The sequence below is a fragment of the Marmota flaviventris genome, chromosome 13 (genome assembly GCF_047511675.1).
Source record: "Marmota flaviventris isolate mMarFla1 chromosome 13, mMarFla1.hap1, whole genome shotgun sequence".
In the NCBI taxonomy this organism is placed as follows: domain Eukaryota; kingdom Metazoa; phylum Chordata; class Mammalia; order Rodentia; family Sciuridae; genus Marmota; species Marmota flaviventris.
In genome coordinates this window covers 73,054,107-73,078,601 of record NC_092510.1, presented here as the reverse complement: position 1 = coordinate 73,078,601, position 24,495 = coordinate 73,054,107, and the positions used below count along the sequence as shown (strand labels likewise).

At 36.8% G+C, this 24,495-nt stretch overlaps 2 protein-coding genes and 2 pseudogenes across 11 annotated transcripts in view; 1 reads left to right on the top strand and 3 right to left on the bottom strand.

The window, feature by feature from the left end:
* Invs (inversin) overlaps window positions 1-14,613 on the bottom strand; it is a 209,990-nt gene extending 195,377 nt beyond the window's left edge. For 9 of the 10 annotated variants that reach the window (XR_011704134.1, XR_011704135.1, XR_011704137.1 and 6 more), the window contains exons 1-2: window positions 14,237-14,613; window positions 8,341-8,470 (exon numbers count right to left, since the gene is read on the bottom strand). Coding sequence is in view for 5 of the 10 variants with exons in the window: in XM_071600774.1 (XP_071456875.1) it covers window positions 8,341-8,446 (106 nt within the window). In the remaining 5 variants the exon portion in view is untranslated. Of the gene's footprint in view, window positions 1-3,357; window positions 4,553-8,340; window positions 8,471-14,236 lie in introns of those variants that run through there. The other variant, XM_071600775.1, reaches the window with a different exon arrangement.
* On the bottom strand, window positions 4,637-8,426 carry LOC139701611 (zinc finger protein 568 pseudogene; annotated as a pseudogene).
* Window positions 9,507-10,654, bottom strand: LOC114089111 (putative monooxygenase p33MONOX pseudogene; annotated as a pseudogene).
* Window positions 14,614-14,654: 41 nt separating the features above from the next.
* Erp44 (endoplasmic reticulum protein 44) overlaps window positions 14,655-24,495 on the top strand; it is an 80,865-nt gene continuing 71,024 nt past the window's right edge. The window contains exon 1 of the mRNA XM_027930971.2: window positions 14,655-14,870. Within this exon, the coding sequence (XP_027786772.1) occupies window positions 14,814-14,870 (57 nt within the window). The 5' untranslated portion in view covers window positions 14,655-14,813. The remainder of the gene's footprint in view (window positions 14,871-24,495) is intronic.

The following is a 24,495-nucleotide window of genomic DNA, read 5'->3' as shown; positions in this document are numbered from 1 at the left end:
ATGACTCAGAGATTATGCTTGCTCACAACATTGGACAATGCAAGAAAAGTGGCAGTAGAATCAGAATGGTACCATCTAGTCACTGCAATACTGCAAACAAAGTCAATCATTATACACTTGCATATTTATAAATTATTTCATTTGTTTTACACAGAGAAAACAGTATTAATCTTTGCAGCATTTAGTGCTTTTTTACTTTCTTTTTTACTCCATTGTTTTAGGTTAAGCGCTAAGAATTGTTCCTGAAATGATGTCTCATTCAGAGAAGGCCTGTTCAGTCCTCCTCCAGGACAATGGGCAGCACAGAAAGTGTTCGATTTAATTAGTTGTGTATGTAGAAGAGACAGTCATCTGTTTCCATGGAGTCAAACACATCACTGACATACTTCTCCATGGAAACAGAGAAACGAAAACAGAAAATGCTAAAGTGAATGAATTCACTGAGCAGTTGGTGAACAAAGATTCAAGAAAACAAAAATTCATCTGTAGTACTATATGTCTAGTTTAGAAAAGAGAAATAGTACATATTTAGAGATCATCAAACATAAGATCATCTTACTACATAAGAGGATGTTTAAAATATATTGCAATTTTAGTTACCATTTTAGTGCAAATACAAAAGTGCTGGGAAATGCCACAGAGCAAAAGTGTGACTGTATGTACACAGAAGACATAGTGGAACAGTCCTTAGAAGATAAGCAGCAGTGTTTCCTCAATCAGTAATGAATCAGTAGTGCCTTAGACAGGATGACAGAAAACACAGGGAATCAATCTATCGATAAATTTATAAACTCAATACTGGCTTCACATCATAATTGCATTTTGGTTTTTAACAATTTTTCTCTTTGGGGATATAAAATTATAGGAAAGTTTCAAGTTTTATAATGAAACACAGTAATTAATTTGTATGACTGAGCTGGTTAAAGTATTTTTAATCTGCATGTTTTGTTTTCTTTGAAGGTTATGTTTTTCATTAAAATAATGAAGAATTCATTCTATATGGTTCTTTTTCTTGAGGCAGTCTCATTAAAAAAATTTTCCCCCCATGGAATTTAGTGCCAAGCTGCCTCTGAATTCAATTTAATTCAACTCAATGCTCTTTCAGTCCTGGCCCTCAAGATAATTATAGATAACCAGGGAGGAAAGATACTTAAAAATGATTATACTATTTATTCAATTCTTCAACAAATATATTTCATGTGCCTTTGATATGTCAAGTACTTTGCTGTATTTTGTGGATAGAGTGGTGCATTAAACCGACCCAGTCTACTCTCATGGAGGCTACTAGCCTGTAAAAGGAAAAGGCATTAAAATAGCCATACACATAACACACACAGTTATATAATCTGAGACAATTTCTATGAAGGAAAACTACAGAGTGTCAAGAGAAAACATCATGAACAGATTTCACTGAGATTGGAGCAGATTTCTTTGAAGAAGTGACCATAGAGTAGAGACCTGTAGGGTAACTAAGAGTTAGACAGAGACCAGGAAAACAGCATGTCAAGTGAAAGCCATGAGATGGCAGGTTTGAGAAACTGAAAGAAAGCAAATTTCTCAGAAGAGAGTGGTGAAAAGTGAGGTTGGAGAGGAAAAGAGGTACATATAGCTTTTTAAATTTCATTATAAGCATAATGGGAAGCAATTAAAGAGTTTTGAGCACAAAAATGATATTACTGTATACACCTTTTTTTTTTCAGTTCAAGTAGAAATGGAACATTTGGGAAAAATAACTCAAAAAAGGCAAAACAAAATTCTAGCATTTAAGGGTGTATACTTATAAGTGGTAAAACAAAAATATAATGATTACTATAAAAGTCAAAATAAAGGGTAGGGATACAGCTCAGTGGCAGAACACATGCTTAACATATGTAAGACTCTGAGTTTGATTCCCAGCAAAAGAAAGAGAGAAAAAGAGAGGTGGGAGGAAGAAGAGAGAGGAAAGAAGAAAAAAATTAATCAAGATAGTAAGTTACTCTAGAGGGGAGGAGAGAATGCATTAGGGACTTTTGGAGGTACTGACAATGGAGATTTCGTGACAGTGGTGGTTACATGGGTGTTTGCTTTATATTCATGTACTAAATTTTTATCTATGTGTATATATCAAAATAGCACTATATGTTTTGTTTTCTTTTAATAAAAGAGTAGATTGAGGTGAAGAATTAGGGACACTGAATGCAGATGGCCTAAGAAGCTTGGTTTTGGCAGCAGATAATGATAATTGCCCTCCATCCATTCTCTAATTCTTCTTTTTAGGAACTGTGCACCCTCAGTTTTGGTTGGAAATGACACCATCTAGGAAATGACATTTTTAAGTTTCTTCTGTCCTAGGTGTGACCGTGTCTAACTCTGGCCCACCTTCTTTTTTTTTTGTATTCCACATTAAGTTTAATTAAAATGTGTAAAAGTATTAACAGATGCTAGAGTATTATTCACTCAACAGTATGTTTTACTGTTACATAGGACATTTAGTCAAGTGGAACACTATGATATCTGTCATTTAACAACAGGATGCAATACATGAGTGTTAACACATAAACAAATATTCAGTTATAAAGACATATTGCCTACATAAGTTAAATATAGGTTAAAAAATGCACTGTAAACCTGGAATGATGGTCCATGCTTGTAATCCAAGCAAATTGGGAAGCTGAGTAATTTCAGAAATTTAAATTCAGACTCAGCAACTTATTGTGGTTTCAGCAACTTAGCAAGACAGTCTCAAAATTTGAAAAAGTGGAGAGAGGGCTTAGGAATGTGGCTCAGTATATAAAAATACCTAAACTTAAACTGAAATACAAAAAAAATTAAAGTTTAAAATATTACACTTGCGTGTTAAACATCAAAAATAGATTTCATATAATTCTTTTCTCAGTATTCAAAAGTGAAAATAGTAATTTTTGATTTAGAAAAACAATTATATTCTTTCAAAGATGAGGTTTCTTCACTATGCATATATGATATTTATGACTGATATTTCTACAAAATAACTTGATAATGCTTAATAAATTTAAGCAATATTTAAAGACAAATACTTGTTTTCTAAACTTAAATGAGTTCTGTATTTTACTCATCCTCATATACATCAAGGTGTAATATATAGATAATAACTTTACTATACTCTCACATTTATTATAAATGTTTCATTGTTATATAAGGCATACATTTTGGACATAATCTGTTCAATGTTCACTACTAGTATGAGTTTTCAGATGTTCAATGAATTTAAAATTTAAATACATTTTGGAAATATTATTTAACTTTTTAGAGTTTCTGGGCACAATGAATTCTCCAAAAATAAGCAGTGTTTAAGAAACATGTAGCTACATTTTTTTTTCCATTTGCATTTTCTCTCACCAGTATGTATCCATAGGTGCTGAGTATTGCTGAATAAATTTTAGAGGCATTGTCACATTGTCAATTTTCACATTTCAAAATTTTCTCTACGCTATGGTTATTGTGGTGAGGATTAAATGTTGTCCCTTTCTTAGAGTAATGGTACAGTGGTCTCATTTGTAGAGCTTCTCTCCAGTGTGTTTTCTCTGATGCCTAGTAATATATGATATATAATTTAAAATGTTTCTACTTTCTCTACATTTAGATGTCTTCTTTCCAGAATAAGTAGCCTACTGGTGAAAAGAATTGATTTCTTATTAAAAGCTTTGCTGCATTATTTCAATTTGTAGGGGTTCTTTTCTGTATAAATTCTGTTGTTAATAAGGTTTAGTCTTTCTTTTTTTAATGCTTATTTTTTAGTTGTAGTTGGACACAATACCTTGATTTCACTTATTTATTTTTATGTGGTGCTGAGGATCGAACCCAGGATCTCAAATATGCAAGGCTAGCACTCTACCATGGAACCACAACCCCAGCCCCAAGGTTTAGTCTTTCTTTAAAAGTATCATTACTTTATTCACATTTCAAATTCACCAGGATGTCTTCTGCTGTGGTGAAAAAAGTTTTATTTTTTATTAAAAGCTTTTCCACATTATTCACTTTTGTAGGGCTAATCTCCAGTGTGAGTTCTGTTGTGGTGAATAAGGCCTGTTTTATTGCTAAAAGCTTTGCCACATTCCTTATATTTGTAAGGTTTCTCTCCAGTGTAAATTCTTCAGTGGCAAATAAGGTGTAATATTTGAGTAAAAACTTTGTCACATACTTTGCATTTGTGAGGCTTCTCTCCAGTGTGAGTTCTGTTGTGGCAAATAAGGTGTGATATTTGACTGAATGCATTGCCACATTCTTTACATTTGTAAGGCTTCTCTCTAGTGTGAGTTCCTCTATGGCAAATAAAGCCTGATTTTTGAGTAAAAGCTTTGCCACATTCTTTACATTTGTAGGGCTTCTCTCCAGTGAGTTCTGCTGTGGTGAAGAAGGTCTATTTTTGACCAAAAGCTTTGCCACATTCTTTACATTTGTAGGGCATCTCTCCACTGTGATTTCTGCTCTGGCGAATAAGGTTTGATGTGTCACCAAAAGCTTTGCCACATTCTGTACATTTGTAGGGCTTCTCTCCAATGTGAGTTCTTCTGTGGTAAATAAGGTCTGATTTTTGACCAAAAGCTTTGCCACAATCTTTACATTTGTAGGGCTTCTCTCCAGTGTGAGTTCTGATGTGGCAAGTAAGGTATGATTTTCAACAAAAAGCTTTGCCACATTCTTTAAATTTGTAGGGCTTCTCTCCAGTGTGAGTTCTGCTGTGGCGAATAAGGTTTGATTTTTGACCAAAAGCTTTGCCACATTCTTTACATTTGTAGGGCTTCTCTCCAGTGTGAGTTCTGCTGTGGTGAATAAGGTCCAATTTTTGACCAAAAGCTTTGCCACAATCTTTACATTTGTAGGGCTTCTCTCCAGTGTGAGTTCTGCTGTGCCAAATAAGGTGTGATTTTTGACCAAAAGCTTTGCCACATTCTTTACATTTGTAGGGCTTCTCTCCAGTGTGTGTTCTGCTGTGGCAAATAAGGTGTGATTTGTGACCAAAAGCTTTGCCACAATCTCTACATTTGTAGGGCTTCTCTCCAGTGTGAGTTCTGCTGTGGCGAATAAGGTGTGATTTTTGACCAAAAGGTTTGCCACATTCTTTACATTTGTAGGGCTTCTCTCCAGTGTGAGTTCTGCTGTGGTGAATAAGGTGTGATTTTTGACCAAAAGCTTTGCCACAATCTTTACATTTGTAGGGCTTCTCTCCAGTGTGAGTTCTGCTGTGCCAAATAAGGTTTGATTTTTGACCAAAAGCTTTGCCACAATCTTTACATTTGTAGGGCTTCTCTCCAGTGTGAGTTCTGCTGTGCCAAATAAGGTTTGATTTTTGACCAAAAGCTTTGCCACAATCTTTACATTTGTAGGGCTTCTCTCCAGTGTGAGTTCTGCTGTGGCGAATAAGGTTTGATTTTTGACCAAAAGCTTTGCCACAATCTTTACATTTGTAGGGCTTCTCTCCAGTGTGAGTTCTGCTGTGGCGAATAAGGTTTGATTTTTGACCAAAAGCTTTTCCACATTCTTTACATTTGTAGGGCTTCTCTCCATTGTGGGTTCCTCTGTGGTAAATAAGACCTTTTTTTTTACTAAAAGCTTTGCAACATTCTTTATATTCGTAGGGCTTCTCTCCAGTATACATTTTTTGGTGATGAACAAGGCCTGATTTTTTATATGATTTCTGGTGTTCACTCTCACTTGTAGTTTTCCATATTTTCTTTTGTGGTAAATAGGCAAGATCACAACTTCCATATTTTGCACTTATCACTTCATGTAATATATGTTTTAGGCCCTTTTCTGGTGAATATTCTTGGATATGATTAGGAGTCATGGCCAGGAAGGCCAAGTTTCTATAGTTCTCTAGCATCACATCTCTATATAAAATTTTCTGAGCAGGCTGAAGGCATTCCCACTCCTCTTCAGTAAAATCAATGGCTATATCCATAAATGTTAACAGTTCCATTTCCTGGCTCTCAGGGTTCTCAGTGTTCTCCCTATGGTTTGTTTTCAGATTCTGCATAGCACAGACACCTGGGCTCCGCATCCAGGACAGAAGCCTACAAAAAGATTGAAAAAATGGCGGGTTCCAGACTCCAAGGGAACAGAAGATTGTGGAAGCCCTCCCCCTCATCACTCTGGCCCACCTTCTTAATGACAAGTTTCTCTCTTTCTCTCTTCCTGCAATCTGGGTTTTAACTACAAAGAGAAGATTTGCCTTGAATCCAGACATGGAAGTTAAATAGATGTTGAGAATGGCAGAGCCACGCCCAGCAGCATCCCTGGTTGATTCTGTGAAACAGTGACATATATCTACCCTAGAATGCCCATGTACTTTTGAACTATTATGAGAATGAAATATTATCCTTCTGACTTCTTTAAGTCACTATGTGGCAGTGTAGATATGTACTAATAACTGTTGTGAGGAAAAGTTGAAAGAGATGGCAATACTTAAAGTGGGATATAGGAATAGGAAAGAGATTATTAAATGGAAGAGACAATAGAGCATGCTTAAAATGTTGACATGAAGAATTTAAATAGAAGAAAGGGGAAAAAAGTTGAAACTACTGTAATCAGAAGTTTAAAAACTAGAGCAAATTTTGTGAGAAAATAGAAGGGGACAGAATACAGAGCTTGTGTGGAAGAACTGGCCTTTGAATGAAAGAGGGAAATTTATTCTATTTTAGCAGGAAGTAAGAAGAGGATGTATATGGATGTAGCACTATTTGTAGACATGGTAAAATTTGAGGATTCCTACTCAATGTCTTCATTTTCTTTTAGGAAGCAAAAGGTATTATCTGAGAATGAAGAGAAAGGAAATTGGCAGTCATAGGCTTCAGCAGAGTGAGAAGGTACCGAATGTTTGCTATGGAGAAATGTAGCATGACAAGCATTAAGTTCTGAATATTTATTTGAAGAGGGGAATCATGAATTTGGGGCATTATGAGCAATAAGTGTTGAGTGCTTATTTGAAGTGGAGAATCATAAATTTGGTATGTTATGAATCTTCCAGCCAGGTTCAACTGCTTTGGGGTTGCCAGGAATAGATGGATTAGTTCTATCCAGAGTTGAGAGAGCAAAAGGAAGTAAAAAAGAGAATTTTTCCAAGAGGATTTTAATAACAGACCACAGAATCAGGACTGAATAGGAAGAAAGGTACAGACAGAAGCCAGTGGTCAAAACTAGAGATGATAATGGACCGGAAGTCTCAGTGAGGATGAGAAACTACTGTTCTCATTAGTAGATGACTGGAAGTAAAAGTGTTTTGGATGAATGGTGAAACATTCAAATGAGTGATTTGGAGGTTGTGGAAGATGTAAAATTCAGGGAGGGGCTGTGAATGTAGGTAGTTGAGGTAAAGCAGGGATGATGTCTCTGTAGAGGAAGAGAAATCTTCATAGAGTATGAGGTAAATAGTTACGTTTTTAAAGGCCATTATCAGTTTGCTTAGTAAAAAAAGAAGGTAAGTTGGTAGAAGAAAGAAAAGAGGAGAAGAGGTAGATTGTGTAGAGAAAAGACAAAATTTATGGCACACTAGAGAGTAAAAGTAACTGCCAGCCTCGCCAGAAGTTAGTATACACCTGTATAAACTACTGAAGAAAGTGGAAATGTATAATGAAAACAAATTCTGAAGGAACGAGTATGGAAGTTCAAGTAGTTTGGAGTTGATTTTGCATAACAAGCTGTCAGTCATGATGTCATCAGACACTGATACCTACAAAGTTTACCAAAAATCTATTTCATCTATTCTTCTTGGGAGTTGTAAATTTATGATTTTTATAATTCTGGAAAATTCTTAGCTACACTGTCTTTAAATATTGCCTGTCCATCTTTCACTTTGTTCTCTCCTTCTAGAATTTCTACACTTCTGTCTATCTATCCAAATAGATGAGAGGGATAACATTGAATCAATTTTAAATAATTAAAGTTTACTTACAAACATTAGCACTTTGTCAAGTCAGAATTAACTTTGTGTATACTGCACATTAAATCTTAAAAGATCATTCTCCACTGTCTTATTCTAGATGTTTTATAAAGATGAATTAATCCCCTTTCTAATTACATATATATTTTCTTGACTCTAATAACACCTACATACTATTACTTTTTAAGAGTATCTAGACTCTCTACCAAATACATGAAAATTTCTTGAATACTTTTCACTTAATCCTAATCTATATTTTTAAGTTTCAGAATTTAATTTCTTTGTTAACCAAGTCCTGGAATAAAATATAAATAATATGTTTCCATAAATAATATATTTACATAAAAATGCATCAGTACATTGCAAATTAAAGCTAAGATTAACCAACTCCCTTAGGACAAAAAATTGTTTTTACAGTTTCTGAATTTAAAGGGATTGCTTACCTATGATGAGCCTCTGAAGAGCACCCTTATCTCCATTCACTGCAGCAGCATGAACTTGTGATGCTGATGAGGAACCAGTAAAGAGTAAGTTCTCTGATCTGTTCATAGTCTTTTCAACAACCGGAGCAACCTATAACAATGATTCAGACAATGAATTCGTGCAGGAAATTATCTTTTCTTTTCTTTCTTTTTTTGGGGTGTGTGTGTGTGTGTGTGTGTGTGTGTGTGCTCGTTTTGGTAAAAAAACATCTCCTCTCCAAAACAGTTTAAAGCTGACCTGAACAAAGAAACTGAAATAAGGTGATGCTAATTTCACATGAACTTCAAGTGTATAATCTAACTGTATTTACCATCTTCTTTACTCTAAAAACCTTTAGCATTCTGGAGCTGGGGGTATACCTCAGTGGTAGAGCACCTGCCTGGCATGTGGCATGTGCAAGGCCCTAAGTTCAATCCCCATCACCACACACACACACACAGACACACAGACACACACACACACACACACACACGCACACACAAACAAACTGAATATCCATTTATCAATATCAAATCAATACACTTCGTTTTCTCCCTTTAGGAAGTTTCCAACCAAATCGATGTTAAATTAGGTTGGATAAAAAGCAAGGAGACTCCAGTTTCAGCCTAGAAAGAGCAGTCCCTGCCAAATCTGGCTGTTTCCTGTACCCAGCCCTCAAATCAGTCTTAGTTCCCTCTAACTAACAAGGCTGGAGCGCAGCACTAGCAGAGTTAAGGCCAATGTCACCCAAACTTGTCAGTGGACACTTCTGTACCATTCAATGCTCATGTTGATGGGTGATAAAAAGAAGCCTAGGTTTTGGAATAGCATAAACATTATTGACCTAGTAAGTATGATCAAAGTCCTGGTCTGGGATAAATGATACAAAAAAAAAAAAAAAGGAAATGAAGACCTCCAAATATTACTGCTGAGATTTTTTTTTAGTTTGACTTTGAAACAGCTGAAAATGGTTTCTTCCATACAAAGACAAGCTGTGTACTGATGTCTCTCAGAATTAATTATGTCTCCATCTCTAGCCTCAGTTTAAGTTTTTTTTTTAAATATACCATTCCTATGTCCAAGCCAAGGTACAAAAGGAGTAAAGGACAAGAAGCCCTTCATCTAGAGACCCATGATAGAACGCACTCTAGAAGCCAGTGGGTATGAGCATATTCGAGTTACACAGTTTGAGACTATGGGTCCACAGCAGTTTTTCTTCTATTACTGGGACATCCATCTTGGGCAGCTTGAAGGTTGTTGGATATTCAGCTATTTGGGTGGTCTGGGCATGGATCAGCTCCATGGGAGAGGACTTCTTGGTTTCTTTGTAGTCCTGGATGACAAAACCTCCAGAATTATATTTCTGAAGGGAACTTGGTTCAAAATGGCTCTGTTTATCTGATGAATTTCTGTCCTTATCTCAACTTCCACGATCCATGGTGCTAGGATTTGGACCAAGTAAGGCTATAGAGGAACCATAAGTCAACCAGCCTCTGGGCCTCTGCTTAGGGGAAGAGTGAGAGGTGCTACTTGGGGCAGATTGGGCGGATGCAGGTTGCTTTTCTTTTGTTCTCTCTCTATTCTGCAGCTTTAGTTTGCAGTGTGCTTCTGCCCCTCAGAGGTACTTGGTCTTCTTGGTAGTAAGGCCCTTATGAGGTGTATAGCCAGCAACTCTTAGTCTTGCCTTTTGCTCAAAATGTTGAATGCTCTCCTGGGTGTTTTATGATTAGAGAATTTATGATGACACGAGTAGCTTTAGCCTTAACCTTGTCCATATTGTCAGTGATCCTTGAAAGGGTCATGGGGGCTGGTTTCTTTCCTATTTCTCCTCCTTTTTTATTTTTGAGGGGGTGGGTACTGGGGATTGAACTCAGGACACTCAGCCACTAAGCCAAATCCCCAACTCTATTTTGAATTTTATTTAGAGACAGGGTTTCACTGAGTTGCGTATCACCTCACTGTTACTGAGGCTGTCTTTGAACTCCATCCTCCTGCCTCAGCCTCCTGTTTGCTGGAATTACAGGCATGCACCACCGTGTCCAGCTCTTTCCTCCTTCCTAATGAGGTGCTGATACTTGTACTCTGGAATCACTGTTTTCCAGGGGATGCTGCCCATGTCTGATGAAGAAGGAGTGATGGGTGCAGGGTCCTTGGGACATCATCAATGCTGAATATCCAGAGACACATCTGCATGGGCAGGGACACATTGTCTACGGGCCCACTAGGTCCAAGAGCCAAGAACAGAGACACTAGGCACTTGTGCTTGTCCTGAATCATTAAAAGACTGGGATCCATACGCTTTTCCTATGTATAATTCAGGGCTGAGACAATTCACAATAGCTAAACTGTGGCGCCAACCTAGATGCCCTTCAGTGGATGAATGGATTAAAAACTGTGGCATATATACCCAGTGGAATTTTACTCAGCAATAAAAGAGAATAAAATCATGGCATTTGCAGGTAAATGGGTGGAGTTGGAGAAGATAATGCTAAGTCAAGTTAGCCAATCCCCAAAAAACAAATGCCCAATGTTTTCTCTGATATAAGGAGGCTGACTCATAGTGGGGTAGGGAGGGGAAACAAGGGAGGAATAGATGAATTCTAGATAGGGAAGAGGGGAGGGAGGAGGGAAAAGGAGGAGGCAGGGGATTAGCAAGGATGGTGGAATGTGATGGACATCATTATCCAAAGTACATGTATGAAGACACGAATTGGGTGTCATCCTACTTTATATACAAACAGAGATATGAAAAATTGTGGTATATAGGTGTAATAAGAATTGTAATGTAAAAACCCCAAGTACATGTATAAAGACATGAATTGGCATGAACATACTTTATACAAAGATATAAAAAATTGTGCTCTATATGTGTAATAAGAATTGTAATACATTCTGCTGTCGTGTATTTAAAAAAATAAAATAAAAATTCAGGGCTGAGTCCCTGTCACCACAGTGAAATGATGTCATGACATGCTGTCAGGTGTTCATGAGGAACTTTGTCCAGGTGCTGCAAATTAGCAAAGCTTCCCAAGAAAGTCTGATCTGCTGCCTCCAAGCTGCCTGCGGCTCAAACTCTGGCGTTAAAGAGGATCCCAGGGACCACATCTCCCAAGAGGATGATGTGTGCAGCCCAGATCCAGCCATGGTGAGAGCGGCAGCAACACTAACTGCCCCTACCACCATCTAAAGAGCACAAGCTGGCAGGAAATTTTTCTGAAATCTGTCTCAACATTTTCAAGTGAGTATATTGTGGTTCACAAGAAATATTCAACTAAGATTAAAAATAACTACAGTCTTAGTCCTAGAATTACCATAATGTGGTAAATTAGGTGACTTCTACACAAATTGCTAATCTGTAAAATGAGAGGATTGGGGTTCTTCTCAGACCATTCTCAGGGACTGTCTGAGAAAAAGCAAAAACAAAACACCCAATAATTAACATTAGGCACAGGATTCAAAAGTCACAATGAAAAAAGAAATCACAGTGACTTCCAAGTTAATACAGGTAATGATCCCATATAATAATAAATGTTACAATTGATATAGGGAATCAAGCCAGAAAATGGGTATGACATAAACTTAATTGTCAAGTCAGAATTAACTAGATGTAAGCATTAAATTAAAACTACCTAGTTCTTTTCTTCATGCCCACAAAAGGTGAAAAATGGTTTTTTCTCTCCTTAGTCCACTAGGACCTTAAGATCTTATTTTATGATTAACATATTTCATTAATGAAAATTGTCTGGCTGGTAGTCTCTTGTGGTTTTTAAAAAACTCCTGGAAGTGTATCAGTTATGTAGGAAAATAGTGAGTTCCCTATAAGAGTATTTAAACAGAGGCTGGACTATGTCAGAAATGTAGTTAAGGATTCAAGCAACTGAGAGAGAAGTAGAAAGAAGTAGGTATATCAATTATCTTAAATGTCCTTCCTAAACCTAAGATGCTCTATCAAAGTTCCAAAATTAAACACCTACATGGATCAGGGTGGTAACAAGTATAAAAATGTAGGAGTCATGGGGTTCAGGCAGAACACATACATTTGTAAACCAAGTAGCCATTAATTAGCTCCAGTTAATTGTTGCCAGGAAGATAGGCCAAGTCCTCTTCTGATTTCACCATAAAACATGTCATTCTAATCTCTGTACTTCCTGTGGACCTGGACCTGGGGGTTTTTCTCCACAAACTCTGGGTTTGCTCCACAACTGATCAGCTAGTACTTGGCATTGATAAGTGCTATTTGTTCAAATTCTGCCTTAGAAATAAGATATTTTTAAAAATTATGGTATAGGTTAGCTTTTAAAGATTTTATGTTGTTATTTGAGTTAGCATGATGGCAGAAAATATAGAGGAAGCGGGTACTTGAGACAGTTTTAATTTTCAAGCATGTCTGTCATGTTGGAAGAACCACTGTCATATGCAGAATTATATTAAAGTCACTTGGAAAAATCTACATAACACAGATGGAGATGGAAACATGATGGAAGAGCAGTTACTTTTGGGTTTTAGGCTTAGGTGTGTTTACAATAAGCAGCATCTCTTTAAATATCCTCAGCTCTCAGGATTTCTCGAAAATATGAAAAGTAAAAAGGATAGACTATGTTCATTTACTCAACAGACATTGCTTTGAACTCTCATTCCTCACTTGGATTTTAAGTGATTAGTTATAAAAGCCATAAAAGTTCTTTATGTACTTTGAAAAACAAATAAAAGTTAGCTTTCAGTTATATGTATTTATAAATTTCATCTCATAATTCTTAGCATTTAGAATTTACAGGTGTATGGTTGATACTTAGTACATGTTTGTTGAATTAAAAGTTACAGGCTGAGTACTAAGTCTAAAGAGTGAGAAGGATCAAAATTTAATTTCTTGGAGTAGTGAGTCACGCAAATGAGTACCTGCTCTTTTTTATTTTCCCATTTCAACTACACATGGGCTCTGTCAGAGAGGGAGGTGAGTGGCTAGTGGTAAGAGCACTGCCCTAGCAGTCAGGAGATCTAAGTGAAAGTCTTGGCTCTGCCACTGTCTAATTTTGTCATCCTGGAAAAGCCATTCTTTTAGGGTACTTTTTAGCATGATTTTTTTTTTTTTTTTTTTGCCCTAGTGTTCTTTTGTAAACCATTTTTTTTTTAATAACCGAAAATCAAAACCACTTACTTAAAGTGCCATAAAATGCAAGGGCATCATTAACTAATTATAAAACATGCCAGTGTAATAAATGGTGTAATAATTATAACGGTACAAAACGAGTGGTGCTGTAGTCTCACACAAAAAGAAATTCTGATTAGGAGGACTAAAAGATCCGTTCGTTGTTGACATGTCAGAGATGACAAATGTCAGAGATGATGACATTTGAGATGGAATTACAGAAAGAGAAGGGGGTAAGCCCATTTCAGGCAGCAGGAAACTGGAGCAAAGGCAGGGGAGAACCACAAAACATTGAGTGCCTTCTTGGTGCTTCGTGGTTATTCAGTGGCTATCCTTCGGAGCTGGAGGACCGGTTTACACAAGGTGCTGGGGACTACCGGGGCCAGGTTAACATCCTTGACTGCTTGGCTAAGGAATTTCGTAATTATTCTGTATGAGTCATCCAGGTGTTAGAAGCAATCAATCTGTCACTGAGCTTTACAGTTTACAACGTGCTTTCCTGTCCCTTACCAGATCGATTCCTCACATGAGCCCTCAGAAACAATAAGGAATAGTCACTCACTCCTAGTTCATAACGGAGGATTTAGTGCAGAAGAAGAGGAAGCAGGCAAGGAGGCTAGTGATAAAGGCTCAAGGCCACACAACTCAGGAGGCCAAGGGTCTGCGGCAGCGGTCAGGGCGGTGCACAGCGATCAATCTGAGCTTCCCCAGCCAGGCCCCTTCCTACTCACCCTCGCCTCCTCCAGGACTGACGTCCGGGGGGCGGCTCTAGGAGGCACGACTCTCACGGGGCCGTCCCTCTCGCCAGGCCAGGACACTACACCGCAGGGTCAGACCCCAAGGCGCTGACGCGGGAGAGCCTCAGAAGGCCGCCCAAGGGGCTCGACCACACAGCCTTCTGGGAGCTGTAGTTCCTATTCTGAGAAACTAGGAGACACACCACCCTCCGCCCTTTCAATCCCACAGGGCCCCGCGCGCAGAGGGCTCGGTGGGACTAGGCCGAGGGCCTACTGGGAAAGGGAGTTCCAGATGTCCGATGACTTGCTCGGCGAGGGAAGCGCAGGACTACATTTCCCGACGTGCCCCGGGGTAGACAGGACCCGGAAGTGAGGGCGTGCGAGGCCTCTCTGGAAGTTGTCCCGGGTGTTCGCCGCTGGAGCTCCGGGTCGAGAGGACGAGGTGCAGCGCCGGGAAAATCCTCTACTGCTGCTGGCTCCCGGAGCCCAGCCCTTTCCTAACCCAGCCCAGCCCAGCCCAGCCCACTCCCAGCCGCCAACGCCCGTCCCTGCTGTGGACCCCAGCGTTACCATGAATCCTGCCGTCTTCCTATCTTTACCCGACGTCAGATGCTCCCTGCTGCTCCTGGTGAGTGAGTGGGGGAATGACAGACCTTTCGGCCGACTCTGGGACGCCTCCCGCCCTCGCCGAGGGGGCACCACTGCTGACCCTGCATTCCTGTCTTTCTCCGATGACCAGGAGTGCACTCTCCTCTGCTGCCTTCACTTTCTCCATTTGTCTGTTGGCTCCCTAGGCCTGGGGTCCTGGAGGCCTGAGGAACGGCGGTCGGGGTTGGGACCTGTAAACAAGAGAATTAGTTCTTGAGGAGTGGTACATGGGAGGGTCACCATGAGGAGCTCCCCTTTACCGCCGGGCTGCAGGGCTTGTTTCAGTTTTGAGGGTGTGTGGACCTGGTGGAAGCCTCAGTGCAAAAGGACGGAGGATAGAACCTAGTGTATTTCCCCCCCCTCCCCCTTCTCCATTTGGGAAGGCTGTGAAGCCGACAGGTGCTGGGGTCGTGCAGATCTCACTCTAGAGCCCTGAAACGGTGCCCAGGTTGGCAGAACCCTCTGTTGTGGCTTCATAGGATTGGTTGGGAACCCGGAACTGGAAACTGGTTTGGTGTCTACTGGGGAATAAAGGTTTGCAAATATGGAGAATGTGATTATCTAACAGGCTCAACTCAAGGCCTCCTTCAGATCTTTACAACCTCCCACTGAAGCATATTTCTTTTCTCTCTTGTCTTGAGACCAGGTCTTCTGCAAACACATGCATTCATTAACTTTCTAACCTGCTCAGTGTCATCCCATTCTATAAAGGAATCTTTCCCTAGTTCCTCTGACTCCAAAGTACATTTGATTGTGTAACCTAAGTGTCCTAGGATTTAGGTAAAATTCAGACAAAAGTGAAGGGCCAACTCAGTGTGACAAAATGATGGGTATTTAATTGGGTAATTATTATAGTACAATATTTGAAACTACTTTAATTGTAGTTTTTAGAAATTTAAAATTTAAAATGAAAATTATTGAGTATAAACCACTTTCTTCACAATCTAAGGGACATAGTTAAGTAACCCACAGGAACTGGGGATTGAACTCAGGAGCTCTCATATGCTAGGCAAGTGCTGTACTATTGAGTTAAATCCATGGCCTTAGAAACAGGTTTTCTTAACTTACATTGCTTACTCCATCTTATCACCTTAAAGATTTACTATTTGTATTTGAAATAGTTTTCTTTTTCTTTGTGACTTGTAAGCCATGTTTAAAAGCCATATATGGATACTACTAGGTCCCTTTCAGATAAAGCACTATAAAAAACTAGATGAAATGGCAAAATACTTTTTTAAAAATATATTTTTAGTTGTTGATGCACCTTTATTTTATTTATATGCAGTGCTAAGAATCGAACCCAGTGCCTCACACACTTTAGGCAAGCACTCTACCACCCAGCTACAACCCCAGCCCTGGCAAAATACTTTTAAGAACTCAACACTGTATATTAACATGGTAATATTAAATGATGGTACATCTTTCTTTCTTTTTTTTGTACCAGGGATTGAATCAGGGCCCTCGACCACTGAGCCACAATCCCCAGCCCTATTTTGTATTTTATTTAGAGACAGAGTCTCACTGAGTTGCTTAGCGCCTCACCATTGCTGAGGCTGGCTTTGAACACATGGTCCTCCTGCCTCAGCCTCCCTAGCTGTTGGGATTACAGCAAGTAGCTATCTTTTGATGATCTCAAGAACATCTTAGAACATACTGCTTTATGCCTGAAAATCCTTTCTGGATAGATAACTGAATACAAAAGTTCAATGTGATAACTATTTTCTGTGCTTTGATGTATGTTAAAATATATTCATTCAACCCTTTCTACTTATTTTTGTTTCTGAGATAGGTTTATTCAGGGTTGAAAGTGATCATCTTCAGCTTTATTCTTTGTATTGTTCTTTCTGCATTGATTGTGTACAAGAGTTTTGGAAATAAGGCTACATTGGAATGAAATTGGATCATATATCCTAAGTAACCTCTTCTATGGTTCAGAGTAGCAATAAGATATACCAGCTAAATGATGGTATATCTTACTGCTACTTTTCATAAGTATACAACAATGAAAGATTTCTGTATAGAGAAGAATATTCTCTGTAGTGCTTTATTATTATTTAGTGATTTTTAAAAATATACTGTGATTCTTTATTCCTTCTAGAAATGTTGCAACAATACAATTATTAGAGACCTATTTCTCCTTAAGGAACTAGATACTAATCTTTTTCTTATCTATAAAATGACTTAAAATTGTCTTATAAATTATTTTAAAGTTCCTGAAAAGTACAAAGGACAAAAATCTTAAAACATTGGAAAGAAAAGTTGAAACATTGAATACGAAACCTACATCAGATACACTTTCCTCAAATAATATTCTTTGGTTGTACAGCTAAGTTAAATGAAAAAGAATTTATTTAGAAATAACTCATGCTTTTCCTAGAAAACCTACCAACCCTGTTAAGTATATAAAGGAACAGTTTTTTCCAAATAAAATCTCGATTTAATTAAATTTTAGTTAGCATTTTGTATACCTTTTTAAGCAAATGTAGCAGATATTTTAGAGAATACTTGTAAAAGTTAATGGGCTGGAAAATAAAGCCCCAGAAAAGACTTAATAAACCAGAATTACAAGTCATACTAGATTTAGTTTGAACACAGTCATTTACCTACTTTAATAATTTCATACTACTTAACAAATGTTTATAAAATGTCTATCTAATCACAACTCTAATTACCTGATGATTCTGTCAAATTATGGAACCTGCTTAGTCAGTGTTAACCTGTTTAATAAATATATTCTTTATCTTACCCAATGTACTTTTTTAAACATTCTCCAACTACCCCTCAGGTCATTTTTTTTTTCCTGTATTTCCTGCTGTAAATAGCCGTATATTCTCTTTCCACAGTTAAGTTTTTTTCAGGCATTTTATGCATCAGCTCTAAAGAACTAGATCTACTTAAGTTAGTAACATTTGTACAATAACAGCTGAAGCACAACCTAAGCTTCAGGAGGCAAGTAACTATCTTTTTGCTGATCTCAAAAACATCTTAGAACACACCACTTTATGCTTGAAAATCCTCTCTGGATAGATAACTGAATACAAAAGTTCAATATGATAACTATTTTCTGTGCTTTAATGTATGTTAAAATATATTCATTCAACCTTTTCTACTTATTTTTGTTTCTGAGATAGGTTTATTCAGGGTTGAAAGTGATCATCTTTAGCTTTATTCTTTGTATTGTTCTTTCTGCATTGATTGTGTACAAGAGTTTTGGAAATAAGGCTACATTGGAATGAAGTTGCATCATATATCCTAAGTAATCTCTTCTGTGGTTCAAAGACTTTTAGCACTCTGCTCCAGTTGCTTTATTGAAGATGTTTTCTCAATTTCTTGATAAATGTGTTTATATATAGTAGTCCTAATTGCTCATGCCTGAATGCTTAAGACTTACCATTGTTGCTCCTGGTTTGTTCAGTGTGCATAGGGAGCTGGGAGAAGTTGTTTAGTTTAGGAAATTAAGTGAATTAGAGAGCTAAGTAAACATTTATTTAATTAAAATTCTGTAAGTATCTTAAAAATAAATACAGTAAAACTCAAAAGTTGTCATTTTTTAACCATTAATGCCAATAAGTACAGTTTCCAATCTTCAAGAAAAGTATTTCAGGGGGCATGCAGTTCATTTTATAACTAAGTGAGATATTTATCCTGCTGATATAATTTCCTTCATAACAGTGGCTTATAATACCTGACTTAGGATCACCTGGGACAATTTTAATGAAATAATATCAGGGTGGAGCTCAGTGGTAGAATGTGTTCAGTTTCCAGCACTGAAAAACAAAACTGAAAATATCATGGCCCTACACCAGATCAGTTATATCTGTGGGACCCATGCATTAATTGTTGAGAGAAAATTCCCTGTAATATCATTACCACATTTTGAAAAATTAATCAAATATTTTGTTAGTGTTTGGATTTTCCTGATTATGTCCATTTTTTAAAAAAAGTTTTTTTTAGTTGTCAGTGGACATTTATTTTATTTATTGATATGTGGTGCTGAGAATTGAACCCAGTGCCTCACACATGCTAGTCAAGCGCTCTGCCACTGAGCCACCACTCCAGCCCAGATTATGTCCATTTTTTAAAAAACAGACTGAGCAGGGATGGGGTTATGGCTCAGTGGTAGAACGCCCGCCTAGCATGTGTGAGGTGCTGGGTTTGAATCTCAGCATCACATATAAATAAATAAAAAATAAAGATATTTACTGTCTACCTACAACTAAAAAAATAAATAATAATAATAAAAAAAAAAAAAAACAGACTGACCAAACCAGGGGCCATATAAGGTGTATACATTCCAATTGATTGATGTCTCTCTTATGAAACATTTTTTTTTTTTTTTGGTGTTAAAAATTGAACCAGGGGCCTCGCACATGCTAACCATGAACTGTACCAAGCTATACCCCCATGCCAAAGTTTTAAATTTATAGGATCTCTCTCCATCTCATCTTTTTTCCTTATAAATTTCTTTAGGAAACAGTCCTGTAGAATTTCTCACATTATGGGTATTACTGATAGTCCTTGTGGTTTGGATTTTTGTTTTTCTGTTCCTTATGTTTGCTATAAATTTATAATTCAGTTCAAGTAATTTTAACCAATATATATGGTTAAGCTCATATATATGGTTAAGTTCATTTGTTTTATTTATTTTTCAATTTTTAGTTTTTTAACATTTATAATCATGTGAATCTACTGCTTTCAGATTAAATGCAAAGGCAAATATGAGAATCTTGTCATCTTTTATTAAACCAGATCTTAGATTTGCAGTAACTTAAATAATTTCACACTTCTCTCTAAAATCTATTTTGCTTAGGAAATAAGTTGTTTTTCATAAGAGATGCTATTTATGTTAACCTATTGTTGGTCTATTATTGTTAATTTGATAACAAATATGCTTTTTAAATTTCCAAAAAATTAATAAAATTTACTGCTTCCAAAGCAAAAAGTAAATGTATAGTTTATGGAACTTTGTACGTATTGTTGATATTATGAAATCCTACATATAGGGATTAGGCCATTTTGTGATCTTGCCAACAATGTAAGTTTTTCTGTATCCTTAGCAAGGTATGATGTGGGTCTGATAGGTGGGAATTGGTATATCAATGTCTTTTAATTTGCTCCTTTTTAATATGAGTGTGATTGAGTTTTTTTAATTTAAATGTCATTTGTGTATTTTTAATGTGAAGTATCTTCCTACCTTTGAGATTGTTGGTCTTCTGTTTCTGTATGCTGCACACACACACTGAAAGAGACAGTAGCCCTTTATATTATTGTTATTTGAATCTATGATGTACTCAATGTTGAGAGACACTGGAATGGACTACCCTGTCTGAATTAAGTAATGTGTCTAATGAGTTAAAATTTATAAAAGCCTTGGAGAATGTGTCTCATTTCACAGTACTGAAAACATTTCCTAAACTGTAAATCATGGTTTTCAAAGAGCTTTATAATAGTTCAACCTATAGATGCACTATAATTTACCGTCTTTTATTAAAGATGTTTGGATTGTTGGTTATTTCTGTTTTTTTCAGTGTTATAGAAAATGTATAAAAGAAAAACATACAATGATGATGTTCACTGCGAATCTCCAAATATATCATTGGGATACTTTTAAAATTATATTTATTGAGTCACATGTGATATTTTTTGTTTGGAGTTTCTGATACATGGTACCAAATTGCTCTACTGGAAAGTTGTACCTATGTGAATTTCTGCCAACAGTGCCACTTCCTCACATTCTAATCAACAGGGAGTGCTTTTATAGTCTGTGCCAATTTAGTATACCGAAAGATGATATATAATTTCTATTTACATTTATTATAACCAGAATTGAATTTTTGCACATTTATTGAGACTCTGTGTTTCTGTGAGGGAGGGCAGGGAGAGGGGGAGAGAGAGAGTGTGTGTATGTGTGTGTAACTTGTTCATGTTATTTGTCCTCTTTTCCAAAAATCAGTTACTCCTCCTTCCTCCATTAACTCAGAATAAATGTAGTCAGAAGATAAACTTTAAGAATAATGGAAGGTGTTATTCCTTTGTTCATTAGTGTCCCTTAAAGAGGTAGCACTATGCAAAGAAATATCAGGACATCTATGTGCAAGTTCCAAACTCTTCCATTTAACACAGTAGCCTTAGATAAATTATCTAACTTGAATTTGTAGTCATAAGGTAAGCACATTGGATTTGATGATTCAGTAATTCTTTATATACTCTGCTTGTTTTCAAAAAGGGTATTCCTCTGATTTTCTCTGTTTTCAAAAAGGATATTCCTCTGATTTCCTCTAAGTTGTAGACTTCCTTAAGTTTGAATACTTCCTTAAAATTTTTTGCTTTTTCACAAGTTATAGCACTGTGCCACTCACCCTGTTGTACATATAAAGGGAAGTGTGCTTTGGTTACAGCTTTTCTGATATTGATCACTGCTGTGCTCTGTTTCATCTAGCCAAGGAAATGATTACAAAGTTTGATTTTTAATAGCATTTATTAATCCTTAGTCTACTTTTGACCTGGTAGAAGGGAACTATCTATATATTCCAGGCTGCAGGAAGCTACTGTTTTTTTTAAATTTTATTTTTTATTCTAATTTGTTATATATGACTGCAGAATATATTACAATTCATATTACACATATACAGCACAATTTTTCATATCTCTGGTTATATACAAAGTATATTCACACCTTTCTTGTCTTCATATATGTACTTAGGGTAATGATGTCTATGCCATTCCACCATCTTTTTTATACCCCTTGCCCCCTCCTTTCCCCTCCCATCTTCCCATGCTCTCCCTCCCAACACCACTATGAATCAGCCTCCTTATATCAGAGCAAACATTTGGCATTTGGTTTTTTGGAATTGGCTAATTTCACTTAGCATTATATTCTCCAACTCCGTCCATTTACCTACAAATGTCATGATTTTATTCTCTTTTATTGCTGAGTAATATTTCATTGTGTATATATACCACATTTTTTTTTTTATCCATTCACCTATTGAGGGGTATCTAGATTGGAAGAACCTGCTCTTTATCATTACTATTTTTTCTTTCCTTTTGTCACTTGAATACCTATTTGTTATGAAAGAGAAAAAGATAATTGATATGTAAATCATGCCTCCAAGAAATTTGTCATTCACTTGGGGAGAGAAGATGTATATGTAAATAATTAGAATACCAAAAGGAAAGTGATACCTGAAAGTAATTATAGAGATGGGTTGTAGATATTCAGAGGTGGGATTGTGAGCCTAAGCATGCTTCTTCCAAGTAGCTTTACCTGCTGAATCAGAACCTGTACTGTATACTTACCCAGGTAACTCAAATGTACTTTAAAAAGTTTGAGAAGTATCGTTGTAGATGTTTGTAAGAAACAAATTAGTTCTCAGTGGAGGGTAGAGCAACTTTTTTGAAAGAGACGAATTTCAGTATTGACTTGAAGGGTTAATTGATTGGTTAATTTTTAGATATGAATGGAATGAAAAACAAGGGCTATCTGTGAAATATTTTACGTGAATACTTTTTGTTTTGTTTTGTTTTTGTAACAAAGTCTTCCTATCTGGTTTGCTGACATGGCTAAATATAAGAATTGGTTCTAAAGAAGCTGGCAAACCCTTTGCCCAACTTCCATAACAGTTATCAATTTAGCAAAAATAAGAATCCTGGTTTTTAGTGAATTGTCATCATCATCAGATTAACAGGGGATAGGAAAAAAGCCACTTCCAGTGAGTCTTGCCTGTGATGCCATGGGCCTCAGGTCAAATCATTCTGTAACTGCTTTGTAATTCCTCAGTGATATTGTGGTCAGAATCTCTATGATTTCTCTAGCCTTATGATTATGTCATTATGTAGAACCTTGAGCATTGTACTGAACTCTAATTTTAAAAGTTGCTTGAATTTGTAGACATTAACATTACTAATACAAAAAAGAAAGAGGAAATCATCTCAAAAAAACTTCCTAGTATTTGAACTAGAGAAAACTAGGCTGAGGCTGGGGTTATAGCTCAGTGGTAGAGCACTTTCCTAGCACCACATTCTCCACCACATAAATAAATAAACAAACAAACAAATAAGATATTGTGTCCATTTACAACTAAAAAAAAATTTTTTTTAAAAACTAGGCTGAATATTAGAGTGCCAGTGATTTTTCCATTTCTTCTTCAAGATTGTCACAGTCTGATAGTAGGACCTTTAGTAATTGTATTTAACAAGTCTTTGAGAATCAGAAGAGTTTTTGACCTTGGAAAAAGAGTTGGAACCCTTTTTATTTTTTTAGAAGACTATCACTTCTCAGTTATCTATTGGGAATGAACATAAGAACATGAATGGGTGATGTGCACTAATAATGACTGAAGTTATACTTGTCTAAAGTTGTCCTATAAATTTAAATTCACTTAAATTAAATAAAAGTTCCATTCCTCAGTCACAGTAGCTACATTTGGAGTACATAATCTGGCACGTCTAGTGTATGAAGGTGCACATTATGGATCGTGGAATGTATTTTATCATCCCAGAAAGTGCCATCCACAGGAAGTGAATAGTGCTGTTCTAGAGCAAGATAAAGTGAGCTAAAGAATGAGGAAAATTACTCCAGTAGTGTTTCAAAGCTTTGAGGAATGTATATCTTGTTCGTTCATGGGACAGCAGTAATCTGGAAAATGTCAGTCATCTTGTCAGTGAAATAGATTTGGATTTCCGTGTCCTAGTGGTTAGGGAGGCATCAGTTAAAATTTGAAAATAAGAATTTGAGTCTTAGTGTTCATTTTCTTATACACCTTCCCTCTCCTCCCCACACCTTTTACTGGTGATCTAACTGAGGGCCTCCTGTGTGCTAGGCAAACACTCATCCTTAGCACTTTTTATTTTGTTATAATACAAGATCTCACTAAGTTGCCCATACCGACTTTGAATTGGTGATCCTCATGCCTGTCTCCCAAGTTGCTGGGATTACAAGTGTGCCTTCTAATGCCCAGATCTTATTATTTACAAGGTCATTTAGGCAATTTCCCTCTGGAGGATTTGTTTTCTTAGCTGAGTGTAAAGTAGGGTTGAATAGACTGTTTCTCTCAACACTAATGGAATGTGACTGACTTTGGGATTTGAAGGTCTGCAATTTGGTGAAATCCCACTTGAGGGGATTTCATCTCATCATACTTTAAAAGATGCTTTAGGAGAAAGTTTACTGAATAAGAACATATCTACATTGTAGTTAGTAAAATTACCTGTAAAAATATGGCCTGTTGATGTTTTTAAGGGTTTGCCTTGGATATCAGCAGTGTTTCTCTACTATATTAAAATATCATTCTGCGTGTGACTGGGCAGTGAGGTGTCACACTTGAAGTGTGAAAAACACTATTGTGATCACTTAAGATTTTAAACCAAGAGTTCCTTATGTTTTTCTGTTAATGATATGCTTTCATGATACAGAAAAGCATAATAAAGACGTGCATATACCAACTGATGATAGCATTTTAGTATATAGCCTTCTACATTTTTTGGTGCATATTTGAATGGATTTCTAATAGTTATATATGTTGAACAATATAAGATTAGGCTCTTGTTCATTCCTGGTGGAGAGAGGTAGATATTAGTTCATGGGAATATAGACAGAAAAGATA